Raw genomic sequence first — 14,209 nt, forward strand, 5'->3', positions numbered from 1 at the left:
GTATTAGTGCAAGGTGTGCAGCGGCCGTAGTTTACAAATGCATTCCCTGGTGAGGGACTTCAGGGCGACTTGATTCCCTGCCACCATAGTCAGTGTGGCAGTAAACAGCCTCATATGTGTAACCTTGGGGACCTGTGTAGATGTTGCTTTGGGAGTATTTTCCCAGCTGTCGCCTTGCTGAGTCGTGGGATGTACGCATACTTGATTTGACTGCCAATTGCTCTCCAGAATGACTTGACCGGTTGATGCCCCTCCCAGCAGTGTATCCAGATTCTTGTTTATTTGTCCCCCTGTGGATATATAGCAATGTTCAGCATTCTGATTTATGCCAAACAGATAAGGCATAAAGTGCCATATTACTATTTTAACTTGAATTTCTCTGATTTCTAATACATTTGAGGATCTCTTTCTATATTTCCTGGCCATTCAGGTGTCCAGTGCTTTGAATTGCAATTTAAGCTACTTGTGTAGCTTTCTATTTAACTTTCTGTTTTTTTAAAAAAATAATTTGCAAACATTCCTTGTGTAATTTATGTTTATCAAACTTTTATATGTATGCAGATCTCCTACGGATCTTGTAGAGATTCAGATTTTGATTCAGTAATGGTAGCATGGAGTTCAAAATTGTGCATTTCTAATAAACTCTGAACTCATGCAGAAGCCTATGGTTGTTGAATCCCCCTTTTAGCTACTCAAGGTTCTAGCTGCTGGTTGGAGACTTTGCAAATGTCTTCTTGCAAATTTGTTGTACTACTGTCACCTTTGTCTATACTTAATGTTATCAAATACCTCAACATTTTACCTTATGGTTATGCTACTTGTTTTAGAAGTCTCATTATCCCTGGGTCAAAATGATTTATTCTCAGTTTTTCTCTATTATGTTTATAGTTTTATTTCACATTTAGGATTTAATATATCTAAAGTTATCTTTGTATTGGGTGTGAATCAGGTAGCCATTTACCTTTACTTTTTCTTTTTTTTAATTAAATTGTAACTGTGTACATTAATGCATTTTGGGGTGCAACATGATGATTTGATATACAATGTGGAATGCTTACATTACTTTTTCTTTTTTAAAGACGGAGGGAGGGGGGTGGGGCCTTGGTGTGTGTCACACTTTAGGGGGCAAGACATGATTGCAAGAGGGACTTTACCTAACAATTGCAATCAGTGTAACCTGGCTTATTGTACCCTCAATGAATCCCCGACAATAAAAAAAAAAAATTTATTTATGAGTAATTTTTTTCGGAGACAGAGTCTCACTGTGTTGCCCTGGGTAGGGTACTGAGGCATCACAGCTCACAGCAACCTCAAACTCTTAGGCTTAAGCAATTCTCTTGCCTCAGCCTCCTAAGTAGCTGGGACTACAGGTGCCTGCCATAACACCCAGCTATTTTTTTGTTGTAGTTGTCACTGCTGTTTGGCAGGCCTGGGCTGGATTTGAACCCGCCAGCTCCAGTGTATGTGGCTGGCACCCTGGCCATTGAGCTACAGGCGCTGAGCCCATTACTTTTTCTTTTTATAGTAAGCTGATTCTCCCAACACCAAATAGTTCACTGTCTTCCCATCAATATGTATTGTTACTTTCACCTTATGTTTATACACATAGCTTTGAAGCATTTTTTTTTTTTTGAGACAGAGTCTCACTATGTTGCCCTCCGTAGAGTGCTGTGAAGTCACAGCTCACAGCAACCTCAAACTCTTTGGGCTTAAGTGATTCTCCTGCCTCAGCCTCCCAAGTAGCTGGGACTACAGGGTTCCATTGCAATGCCGGGCTTTTTTTTTTATGATTGTAGTTGTCGTTGCTGTTTGGCAGGCCCGGGGTGGGCTCCAACCTGCCATCTCTGGTGTATGTGGCTGGAGTCCTAGCCACTTGAGCTATAGGCACCAAGCCTAAAGCATGTTTTAATACATGGAAGGGTAACTCTTCCACCTTTGTTCTTTTCCAAATTTGACTTAGCTACTTGTGAATCTTTATTCTTTTACATACATTTTAGAATAAATCTGTGAAGATCCTCAAGAACTTTAGCTGTCATCTTGAATGGAGTTGCATTGATTTTATTGTTAACTTGGGGGAGAATTGATATTTCACAATGTATCATGAACAAGTGAACAGGTAGGTTACACATTGCCTTGTATTCAGTGCTTTCAGGTCTTAATTTGTTTGTCACTCAGGTTATAGTGCAGTGGCCCAGTCATAGCTCACTGCAGCCTTGAATGGTTCAAGGGCTCCTCCTGCCTCAGCCTCCCAAGTAGCTGGAACTATAGGTGTGCACCACCACACTTGGATAATTAAAAAATCTTTTTTGTAAAGTCCTGAATTCCTGACCTCAAGGGATCCTCCCTCTTTAGACCCTAAGGTGATGAGATTACAGGCATGCTCCACTGTGCCTGGCCTCTTTTAAGTCTTTTAATAGACTTTAAAGTTTTTCTTCTTAAGGTAGATTGTTCGCAGTAAGGCTAATTATAAGTACTTGACTGTTTTTGTTGCCTTTGAGAATGCTATTTTGTTCCTGTAAATTGCCTAGTTAGTTATTTCTGATGTAGAGAACTGTTAGTAATTTTTATAAGCTGATCTGTCTCACAATCTTGCTGCTCTTTCTTATTTGTCTGTTGCTTTGATTAGTTTTTCTAGGTGGATTATTACATTGTTTGCAAATAATGACACATTTTTTCTATTCCATTTTTCTTTGCTTTTTTAACTTCAGTTTTTAAATTTGTCATTTATTTGACTCTAAAAATTAATAGACCACTTTTGATCAGTCTTAGGTGTACAGAAAAATTCAACAAAAAGCATAGAGTTCTCATGCAATCCCTCTTCCATTACCCAATTTTCATTATATTATTAACATCTTGCATTGGTGTGTTATGTTTACTTACAATTGAGGAACCAACATTGATACATTGGTAACTAAATCTATAGTTTACAGTGAGGTTTATTTCTATATCATAGAATTCTGGGGGTTTTGCCAAGTGGTTAATGTTGCATATCCATTAAATATCATACATTATAGCCTCATTGCTCTGAAAAATCCCTGGGCTCCACGTAGTCATCCCCAACCTCCCAAATCTCTGATAGCCATGAAGCTTTTACTGTCTGTACAGTTCCGTATTTTCCAGAATGTCATATGGTTGGAATCATACTGTATGTAGCCTTTTTTTTTTTGTAGAGACAGAGTCTCATTTTGTCGCCCTCCGTAGAGTGCTGTGGTGTCACACAGCTCACAGCAACCTCCAACTCCTGGGCTTAGAACATTCTCTTGCCTCAGCCTCCCAAGTAGCTGGGACTACAGGCGCCCACCACAACTATTTTTTTGTTGCAGTTTGGCCGGGACCAGGTTGGAACCCACCACCCTCGGTGTATGTGGCTGGCACCCTACTCACAGAGCCAAGGCGCCGCCCTGTATGTAGCCTTTTCACACTAGCTTCTTTCACTGAACAAAATGCGTTTAAGATTCCTCCATGTCTTTTTCATGGCTGGATACCTCATTTCTTATCACTGAATGATATTGCATTGTATGGACGTACCACAGTTTATTTAACCATTCACTTATGGAAGGACATCTTGGTTGCTTCCTAGTTTAAGCAATTGTGAATAAAGTTGCTGTGAACATTCACATGCAGGTTTTTGTGTGGATGTTCAATTCATTTGGATAAATACCTGGGAGTGTGATTGCTGAATTGTATGGTAAGGGTATGTTTGGGGCCCTACTCCTTTGAGCCACAGGTGCCTCCCAGCATTTGGTTCTAATGTTTTGACTTTTAGCCATTCTAATAAATGTGTATTGGTGTCTTATTGTTGTATTTGCAATTCTCTAATGACATAAGATATTGGGCACTTTTTATATGCTCTTTGCCATCTGTATATCTTCTTTGATGAGGTGTCTACCCTTCCCTTCTCTTCCCTTCCTTTTCTTTCTACAGGAGTCTTGCTGTGTTACCTAGGCTGGTCTCAAACTCCCGGCCTCAAGCAATCTTCCCACCTGAGCCTCCCAAAGTGTTGGGATTATAGGCATGAGCCACCATACGTGGCCTGTTGAGATCTTTTGCCTTCTTTTTAATTGGGTTGTTTTCTTGTTAAGTTTTAAGAATTCTCTGCATATTTAGATACAAGTTCTTTATCAGATATGTATTTTGCAAGCTGTGGTTCTCCAAGTTGTGGTTTGTGTTTTCATTATTTTAACAGTGTCTTTTGCAGAGTATAAGTTTTTAATTTTAATAAAATCAGTTTACCAATTTTTTTTCCATGGATTTTCTTTTGGTGCTGTATCTAAAATCTCTGCCAAACTCAAGGTGACCTAGATTTTTTTCCTGTGTGTTTTCTTTTGGAAGTTTTATAGTTTTGCATTTAACATTTAGACCTATGATCCATTTTGAGGTAATTTGTGCGAAGAGTGTAAGGTCTGTATCTAGATTCTTTTTTTTTTTAACATGTGGATGTCCAGTAGCACCATTTGTTGAAAGACTATCCCTTCTCCGTTGAATTGCTTTTGTTCCTTTGTCAAAGATCAGTTGACTCTATTTGTGTGGGTTTATTTTCGGGCTCTCTATTCTGTTCCATTGATCTATTTGCCTATTCTTTCACCAATATCACACTGGTTTGATTACTGTAACTGCTTTTAAATAGATGTTTTGTAACCTTATCCTTCTGAAAAAAGATTTGAGATTTATAATTTTAGTTACGCAGGAAATAGGACAATTTTAATAGCAAAATAAAAATTATAAAAAATAAATATTGATTCATCTGCCTGAGACTCCATTCTTTCAAAAGTGGGAACACACAGAACTATGAGAGTAGAGGATGGACAGGCTGAAGGACTTTTTAACTGCAGGCCTTTATCTGACCATATTGAGAATTACAGGGTTAGACAGAGAGAAAGTCTGAGGTTGGGTTATTCTTAAATATTATTGTTTTCCTTTGCATTTGTGGTGTTCAATTACTTAGCTTCACATAGTTACATACAGTTCATCGGAGACACATTTTAACCCTTTAGTGATTTTAATAACTGAACCAGCACCAAAGTTTGTTGAGTTATACATATGTGCATGTCTGACCACATTTTTTTGAATTTTTTTTTTTAGATCAATGATGCCTTCCGTCATGTGACAGAGCGCAAAACCATGGGCAAGGTGCTTCTCTCTTTAAAATAAACCCTCACCTCAGCAGCAAACTCAGCACGTCCAAATTCAAACTCATTGTCTTTCCCCCCAAAACCTTGATTTCCCTTCTGTGTTTCCAAAATGTTACCAAGTTTCGTACTAATCCAGGTGTAAAATCTTAAAGAGTCACCTTTGATTCTGTTTTCTTTCTGCTTCCAATTTAGTTTGATGATACAGTTTATTGTCTAAACTTGGACTTTTTTTGAGAGTAAAAGGTACTACTAATAATTACATCAGGAAAAGATGTCCCAGGCAAACCAGGAGATATGGCCAGCCTACTCATCATGCACCAGTCACCAAGTTCTCTCATTCCCATTTTCAAGATACGTCTCACCTCCAAATCTCTTTTCCATATGACTAATTGCGTCTCATCTGCTATCTCCAGTGACCTTTTAACGGTCTTTCCTTCCTTTAAACTATCCCACCCCCTCCATCCTTGTTATGCATTATTGCCACAGTGATCTTCCCAAAGCAGAGTTCTGACCGTGTCTCATGTCAGAAAATCTACAGTGGCTCTCCGTGGCCTACATGGTGGAATCAGACTCCTTGAGCTGGCATTTCATTACAGCCATGATTTTGCCCTGCTCTACTTCCCAGCTTTATGCTCTGCAACTCCACTGGTGCCTCGGTAGACAGTCTTACCGTGGGCTCTCCTTCCTCTCTTATTTCACTCTGCCTATGCATTTCCTATGTGCTTCATCTTTGTCAAACATAAGCCTTCCTGACCCCTAAGACCTACCTTGGCCATGTGCCTTTACCCTTGGGAGAGTGGTGTCTCTTCTTCTCTTCTACCTTCCTATAGCTTCTCCTCCAAGATTTGTCTCTTTTTGCCTTGAACCATAGAGAACGACATATGTAGTGGATTGAACACAGGTTTTTGAATCCAAGGTGTGGGTTTGAGTCTCAAACTCGCCCCTTTGTAGGTTGTTACTTAAGATTTCTGTAGCTTCATTTTTCTCACCATAAAGGGGACATTGTGATATCTTTCTCACAAAGTTTTTGGGTAAAGCGCATGGTAAGCAATTAACAAATGCTAGTTACTTTCACTTCTTTCTCCTTTCCCAATGTATCATCAATTCCTTGAGAGCAGGTGCATGTCTGATTCACCCTTTTACTTCCCACAGTACCTACCAAAGTGAGTTACCCTTGGTAAATACTCAATAAATTGAATTGAATTTGAATTATCTGCAACTCTTACATGTGGGATTGAATTAAGAATATGTAGCCCTAGAAATAACCCGAAGTCCTTTGACAGGTGAATGGATAAACAAAATATGGTATATACACACTGTGGTATAATATTCAGCATTTAAAAGGAATGACAATCTGACATGTGCCACAACATGATCAACCTTGAAACATTATAGGCCAGATACAAAAGTACAGATACTGTCTGATTCTACTTATACAAAGTGCCTAAAGTAGTCAAATTCATAGAGACAGAGTACTGGTTGAGCATCCCAAAGCCCCAAAATCTGAAATTTGAAACGCTCCAAAGTCTGAAGCTTTTTGAGTTCTGACATGGTTGCTGTTCAAAGGCAATACTCCCTGGAGCCTTTCAGATTTTGAATTTTCAGATTCAGGATGCTCAATGAGTATAATAAAAATATTCTAAAATCTGAAATCCAAAACGCTTCTGGTCCTGAGTACTTTGCATAAAGGATGCTCAGCCTATAAAAGGGTGATTGCCAGAGGGAGGAGGGAATGGGGAGTTATTGTTTGACCGTATAGAGTTAGTTGGGGAAGATGGAAAAGTTCTAGAGATGGATTGTGGTGATGGTGGCACAACAGTGGGAATGTATTTAATGCCGTGGAGCTGTGCACTTAAAAATCATAAATTTTATGTATGTTTTACCACAGTAAAATTTTTTTTTTAATAAAGAACATGTCCTGACTCCTGAGTGAATCCATTCTGGGAAGAGAACAGGGAGTGTGTGTAGAGTGCCTTGCTTCGGTTGAAGAAAGCTCCAGTCGGCCTGGGTCCTAGTTTGTCTGGAGAGGCTTTTTATCATACTTTGCTGGGTGGTAAACATTGTGGTCTATTCTTCCTGCTGTATGAATGAGAATTCTCAAAAAGGAGCGGGTGGGGATGAAAACAGGCACCTGACGCAGGAGGAACTTGTGGGGACATCTACTTATTCCCGATGAGGTCGGCTTTCAACGAATGTGGTAAGAGGTTTGGTTTTCTAAGTACCTCAGGCCATTTAAAAACACCCATCTTCTCAGGAACTCTCAGCAAAAAATACATATTTTTTGAAGAATAGAATTGTAAAATAGGGATGAACATTTGGAGAAAGAATTTGAAGCTGAAAAATTAGCAGAAGGAAGGGGGAGGAGAAGGATGGCAGGGGAACGGTCCACATGTCCATCATGAGCCCATGTGGTGCTTTCACGAGGCCCAGTGTACCTGCTGCCCGTCTCCTGTGCTTCAGTTAGTATGCCTGAGCCTTCTAGAGCTTGATACCTGTGGTTGCATAATAATATGCCTCTTTCACCTCCCTTCCCCTGACCCATTACACCTTTATATAAATTGTTTGCATTTACATGAAAGTTGGTTTTCAGAAATATTAAACTCAACTTTGAGTCTAATTTGAGAATTTCCTGGGACTATTTGGCATCACGGATGACATGCTGGGTAGACCCTGGGAGAGAAGGCAGACAAATCAGGGCTGGTAAAACTGCACACACACACCCAGGAGCTGCCCATTCCGCTGCTCAGAGCTGATCAGTAGGTGTCAGAAGTAATAAAAGTCTATTGTCCCCCGTTCACTCAGGTCCGAATGACTTAGATTGAAAGAGGCAGTCATTAAGGAGAGCAAGTTTCTTCAGATTTAACAAGGATGGGTAGGAACCTCTAATGAACTGCTCTCTGCTTGCCTGTGTTCCTGCTTCGTTGGAATGATTTGATTTGAAAGTGTTTGACTCATATTTTAGTCATCATTTGGTTGTTCTGCCATCTGAGCCATTAGTTGGAAAAAAGAATAAATGTAGCTCCAAGTGACAGTATTTATTCTGTATCTACCAACTTTCCCCCACTCCTCCGGGAGGCTGGCTGCTGGAGAAATCACACCCACACATTCACTTCTCCCTTTTCAGTTACTGTGCATCTGTCCACCTGCACACTCTTCTCTCAACACAGTGGGGTTTGTGCTGTTAGCTGTAGTGTGACCCTATCTACACACCAGCAGGGTATTTGTGGTGCTTCTTCCTCTGTATTCGGTGTGAATTTAGAAAATGATCTTTTCTATTTGATCTATGATAAAGACAATAAAAGCTTTGTTATTTGACAAGTGAAGGGAAATAGTGGTGCCTTCACATACTTGCTTGTCTTCAATAAAAAGAAATCCTGAGTAAATGAAGAAAAATTCATGCTATAATTTCTTTCTCTTATTTTCCCTTCCAAGTTTGTAAAGGCAATCAAAGAGCAGTGATTTTGGGGGAAAATATCTTTTTTTGTTGTTAAAAATCATGTGAGGGTTCGGTGCCCGTGGTCAGTGGTTAGGGTGCCAGCCACATACACCAGGACTGGCAGGTTCGAACCCGGCCTGGGCCAGCTAAACAATGACAACTACAACAACAACAAAAAAATAGGTGGGCGTTGTGGCAGGTGCCTGTAGTCCCAGCTACTTGGGAGGCTGAGGCAAGAGAATTGCTTAAGCCTGAGAGTTTGAGGTTGCTGTGAGCTGTGATGCCACGGTACTCTACCCAGGGTGACATAGTGAGACTGTCTAAAAAAAAAAAAAGGAAAAAGAAAAAATCGTGTGAGGGGAAGACCTAATTAAACAACAAATTCTGTTATTTTCATTTGCTCTCTCTCACTTTGCTTCTTCCTCAGAGCTTATTGCTAGCTTCGAGATCTGACTTGGAAATGTGCTGGTTTCTGGAACTTTATTATCATTGAGGAGTCACATAAAAAGTGGCTTTTTTTCTTTTTTATTATATTTAGAAATGGTCAGTTTCCCGAGCTTTGGTGTATTGCATCATTATTTTTTAAATGGCATTGTTAAAGTAATTATGACAATATCAAATGGTCACTGGAAAAGAGTCAAACCACTCAGAAGTTTGTGAGAAGAAATTGTTACCTTCTTTTTCTCTGCACTTTCTTATTCTTCAGGGTAAGTGGTGTAACCAGCGTGGTGTTAGTCTTACAGACCTTTTTAAGCATGCACATGGACACGCGTGTGTACACACACACACAGGTTTATTTGTTTTTTTAATAAAGATATACACATATAGGCTTAAAAAATGCTATGTGCATACTGTTCCCTATTGTCTAATGTGTCAAGTTTTTTGTTTGTTTTGTTGTTGTTGTTTTTAGAGACCTGGTCTGGGATTACAGGTGCGTGCCACCATGTGTAGCTAATTTTTCTATTTTTTGTAAAGATGGAGTCTTCTTATGTTGTACAGGTCTCAAACTCCTGACCTTAAGCAATCTTCCTGTCTTGGCCTCCCAAAGTGTTAGGATTACAGGTGGGAGCCACCATGCCTGGCCCTAATGTGTTGTTCTTAATAATATATCATGGGCATTATTCATATTAGTAAATATAGAGTTATCTTTTTAGCAGCTGCTTAGCATTCTATAGTGAGGATGTATGTCATATATAATCATTTCCTTAATAGTGGGATTATTCACGTAAATGATTATCTATATGCCTCTCTGTGCCAAGCTCAGCACAGCATAGGGAATATCATGACGAAAATAGTTTACAAATACACAAAACCATGCTAAACCGATGCATGTAAGGGGTAATGGTGGAATTTACCATTCCACTTGGGGGGTCAAGAAAGTTTCCCAGAGGAAAGACCCTTGAACCTGTATCTGAAGACGGAGGCTTACAGAATTTTTTTTTGTTTGTTTTTGAGACAAGGTCTCACTTTATTACTCTCAGTAGAGTGCTGTGGCATCATAGCTCACAGAAATCTCAAACTCTTGGGATCAAGCAATCATCTTGCCTCAACTTCCCAAGTAGCTGGGACTACAGGTACCAACCAGAATGCCTGGTTATATATGTGTATTTTTTTGAGATGGGGTCTCACTCTTGCTTAGGCTGGTCTCAAACTCCTGAACCCTGGCAGTCCACCCGCCTCATCCTCTCAGAGTGCTAGGATTATAGGTATGAGCCACTATGCCCAGCTGGGGTCTGTGTTACTCAGGCTGATCTTAAATTACTAACCTCAAGCGATCCTCCACCTCGCCTTCCAGAGTGCTAGGATTACAGGCATGAACCACTGCACCTGGCCAGATGCTTCTAGAAATTTAATTCTAGGGATTTAAGCAGGGGTGAACGGAAGAAATATTCTAGGACCTGAATAAAAGACCTGAAAGAAGGCTAGTGGGGCTAAAGCTCGAGAAATGAAGGTGAGCATTGTGAGATCAGGCTGAGTTTGGGGACAAGGTCAGGCAGGGATCCGAAGGCAAATTATAGGACTTTCGACTTTACCCTAAAAGTAGTGAGATGCAACCGAAATGTCCTATGCAGGGATGGGTCAGGAGCACAATGACCAGAATGGCATTTTGGAAGAATCCTTCCAGCTATAGTGGGGAGAAGGGATGGGAAAGGAACAGACCAATTAAGAATCCATTAAAGTCCAAGTGAGATGTCATTGTAGCTTGGACTAGGCAGTAAGGATGGGGAAGGAGAGAAATGGACAAGAGGGAGAGCTGTGCAGGAGATGCAGGAGATAAAAGGGAAGGACTGGATGCGAGATGGGATATGGAAGTGCGGGGGTGGGGGAAGGTGAAGGAAGCGTCAAGATTACTCCTAGCTCCTGGATGATTGAGGAGAGGAAATCAAAAGAGAATTGGGTTTTGGCAGCAAAGAGGGGTATGATGGGGGCAGATTGTTGTAGTATTGTGATATCCAAGAGATGCCAAGTACCTGCCTGGTGCGCAGAAGAGAAGAGTGGCCTAAAGATACAAGTTTGGGAGTCGTTTGCAGAGAGGTGATATTGAAGCCTGGGGTGTAGCTGAGAGTACCTGTCGAGAGCCGGTAGACTAAGAAAGGAGGAGGATATAGACCATCCTTGAACATCTTTCCTAAAACTAAGGACTATTTCATGACTGTCCTGTGGACCACCAAAAGAGTCTTAGAGAGAGGTAGTTTGGTGACAAGTGCTTACTAGGAAGGCTGTATTGTACAGTGGCTAAAGCACTCTCCTCTTGATGGAGGACTAGGGATGGGAATTCTAATTCTAGCTCTTTGATCTTGGGATAGATGCATCTTTTTACTTTTTTTCATGTGAAAAATGAGGAACATGCGTTTTTTTCTACCTTGCATGATTCACAGAAGGGTCAGATGAGATTATGTATGTACATGTGCTTTGCAAATTGCCATTTTCATATTAGATTACAATTTTGCCTTATCCCAGTGCTTTAAAATTCATTTCAGAATTCAATTAATTTTATTTCATTGAAGCAAAAATGTATATTTTTTCAGCATATGCTGGGATAACACAGAGAAAAATAATTGTTTGATTTTTTTAAAAAATGGCTTTCAAATATTTTTACATTTTGGCTGAAGTCATTGTACTCTTTTATACAGAAGAATAGACAAAGTGATGAGGGCCGGATGATCTGATGTATCTCAAAGATGTACAGAGCCAGACAAGGTCTAGAGAAGGACACCTAAATTGATCAGAGGGTAGAAAGCGTTCTTTGTGAGGGATGATAAAAGAATTAGAGCTCTTCATTCTGGAAAGACACAGGGTAAGAGGGGAATATGATTGAAATTTATAAAATAATGGAAATCATAGGATTAAAATATGAACTTATTAAAGATCAGAGCATAAGAACTTTATCTTTTTAAAGAAATAGTTTTAGGACAAAGTAAAAATAGTACCTTTTTTTACACAAGAACAGTAAGTGTATAGAACTTCCTACTCCCAAAGTTTGCTAGGACAAAAATCAAATATTATAAGAGAAGATTTATATTTTTGAAGGATAAATTCATAGGAGATTATAAAATGAAACAAAGTATTTCATTAAATCCTTCTAATCTTGTAGGATGATGCCATAGAGAGTGACCACAATGTTTTCGTGCCTCTATCTGGCATCCTTGTCCAAGTCAAGATTCCTGAGTGGATGTGCCAGAAAGCAAATGGCATAGCATTTGGGGTCAGGGACCTTGATGCAAGTATCACCTCTTGACCTTAGACTGTGGTGGTTCTCAACCTTCCTAATGCTGCGACCCTTTAATACAGTTCCTCATGTTGTGGTGACCAACCATAAAATTATTTTTGTTGGAAAACAGTTCCTCATGTTGTGGTGACTCCCAACCATAAAATTAAAGGGTCACAGCATTAGAAAGGTTGAGAACCACTGCTTAGAGCATCACTTCTTTTCTCTGTAGCCTAGTTTATCCACCTGTTAAAAAAAAATTAAAAAGAGAGGGGGAGGTAATACCAATATTAAAATCTCTCTAACTATTGTGTTTTGTTATTGATAAACAGATATCATCCTTATGAGTGTTAAGGTTTCTTTGTTATTATAGCATTTCCAGTTCTATGACCTCTGGGGGGGTTGTTCTTCACCTTGACCTTCCTCACCCTGGCTTCATTCGGGAGCAGTACTTACTGACTCAGAAATGAAAGAGATGAATGAGGGCAGGGAATAATCCCTCCAGGGGGATGGAGAGAGTGAAGAAATGTCTTCTCTCATCTCAGTTCCCTCCCTGGAAAGATCTGGTCAGGGCACTAATGGGAAGGAGAAGTTTGCCAGCATCTTTCTTCTCCTTTGGATGATAAGATGCCACCTAAAAAATGGGGGCAGCCTGGGCAACATAGCAAGATTCCATCTCTACAAAAAATAAAGAAATATTAGCTGGGCCTGGTGGTATGCCCATTCTCTTAGCTATTCAGGAGGCTGGACACAGAAGTTTAAGGTTACAGTAAATTGTGAGAGTGCCATTGCGCTCTAGCCTGAGTGACAGGGTGAAACCCAGGCTCTAAAAGGAAAAAAAAAAAAAAATGGGTGAGTGGTTTGGTCTTTGAGAACTTCCAGATTTTTTGTGGACCTTAAAAAGGGCAGAACAGGGGCCAGCTGAGAAAAGCATGGGGACGGGTTTCTTATGGCTTCTCATAGGTTCAGGACTTAAAGGAGAGACAAAAATATGACCATAACATTTCCTTTCAAGATGCCATGGCAGTTCACAATGGCAAGAAAGCAGATGAAGATCTAGGGAGAGACAGTGTCTTGCCCCTAGGATCCTCTGACTTCCACGTGTATCTCTTGGGAATTTGATTTGGCAGAAGGGGTAGGCAACACTAAGGAAAGTGAACTGGTAACAAGTGACTTCCTATTTCCTCCATAGCACATACGAGCTGCTTCACCTGGCTCTCAAGCGCTACGTTCTACAACTCACGTGGCTGTATTTCCCATGTGGTACAGTGTGATGAGAATGGCCCGTGAGCCAGGCAGCCCTGGATTTGAATTTTGGCTTCCCCACTAATTAGCTGTGTGAGCTGTTTCCAATCCATAAAATGGTGATAATAGTAACCCCCTTATCAGTGAATGGCAGTGAGAATGAAATGAGATTACATCAGTGAAGCACTTAGCATAGTGCTGGGCACATTGCAGACCCCAAATAAATGGCAGCTCTGTCATGACCCACATGTACCCTCTACTCTAAGGAGAATGTTTGCTGGACTATGAGCTCTGTGCAGTGGGGGCCAGGATGTGCTTTGTTCACCATTGTGTCTGTGGCACATGCACAGAGCCTGACAGTACAAATCTCATTCGCTTTTTGTGCAGATTGTATCCATTCAGGACCCAGCTGAACATACATTTTCTCAGGGAAACAGCTCATATTAATCTTGCTCTCCTCAGATCTCCCATAGACCCACAGATGTTCACAGCTGTCTTATTGCACATGTACAGGGTGCCGAAAAATATGTACACATTTTAAGAAAGGAAAAAACTGTACTAAAATTGTAATACTTAATGTAAATTGACTTTTGTTATCTTTTTTTTTTGTTTTTTTTTTGCAGTTTTTGGCCAGGGCTGGGTTTGAACCTGCCGCCTCTGGCATATGGGGCCAGCGCCCTATTCCAT

General features: G+C 40.3%; 1 protein-coding gene across 2 annotated transcripts in view; it reads left to right on the plus strand.

Moving 5' to 3' along the window:
• LOC128595827 (quinone oxidoreductase-like protein 2) overlaps positions 1-5,301 on the plus strand; it is a 29,627-nt gene extending 24,326 nt beyond the window's left edge. For both annotated transcript variants that reach the window (XM_053604859.1, XM_053604860.1), the window contains one exon: positions 5,083-5,301. Coding sequence is in view for 1 of the 2 variants with exons in the window: in XM_053604860.1 (XP_053460835.1) it covers positions 5,083-5,151 (69 nt within the window). In the remaining variant the exon portion in view is untranslated. The remainder of the gene's footprint in view (positions 1-5,082) is intronic.
• Positions 5,302-14,209: the final 8,908 nt, after the last annotated feature.

The sequence above is a fragment of the Nycticebus coucang genome, chromosome 10 (genome assembly GCF_027406575.1).
Source record: "Nycticebus coucang isolate mNycCou1 chromosome 10, mNycCou1.pri, whole genome shotgun sequence".
NCBI classification, from domain to species: Eukaryota; Metazoa; Chordata; class Mammalia; order Primates; family Lorisidae; genus Nycticebus; species Nycticebus coucang.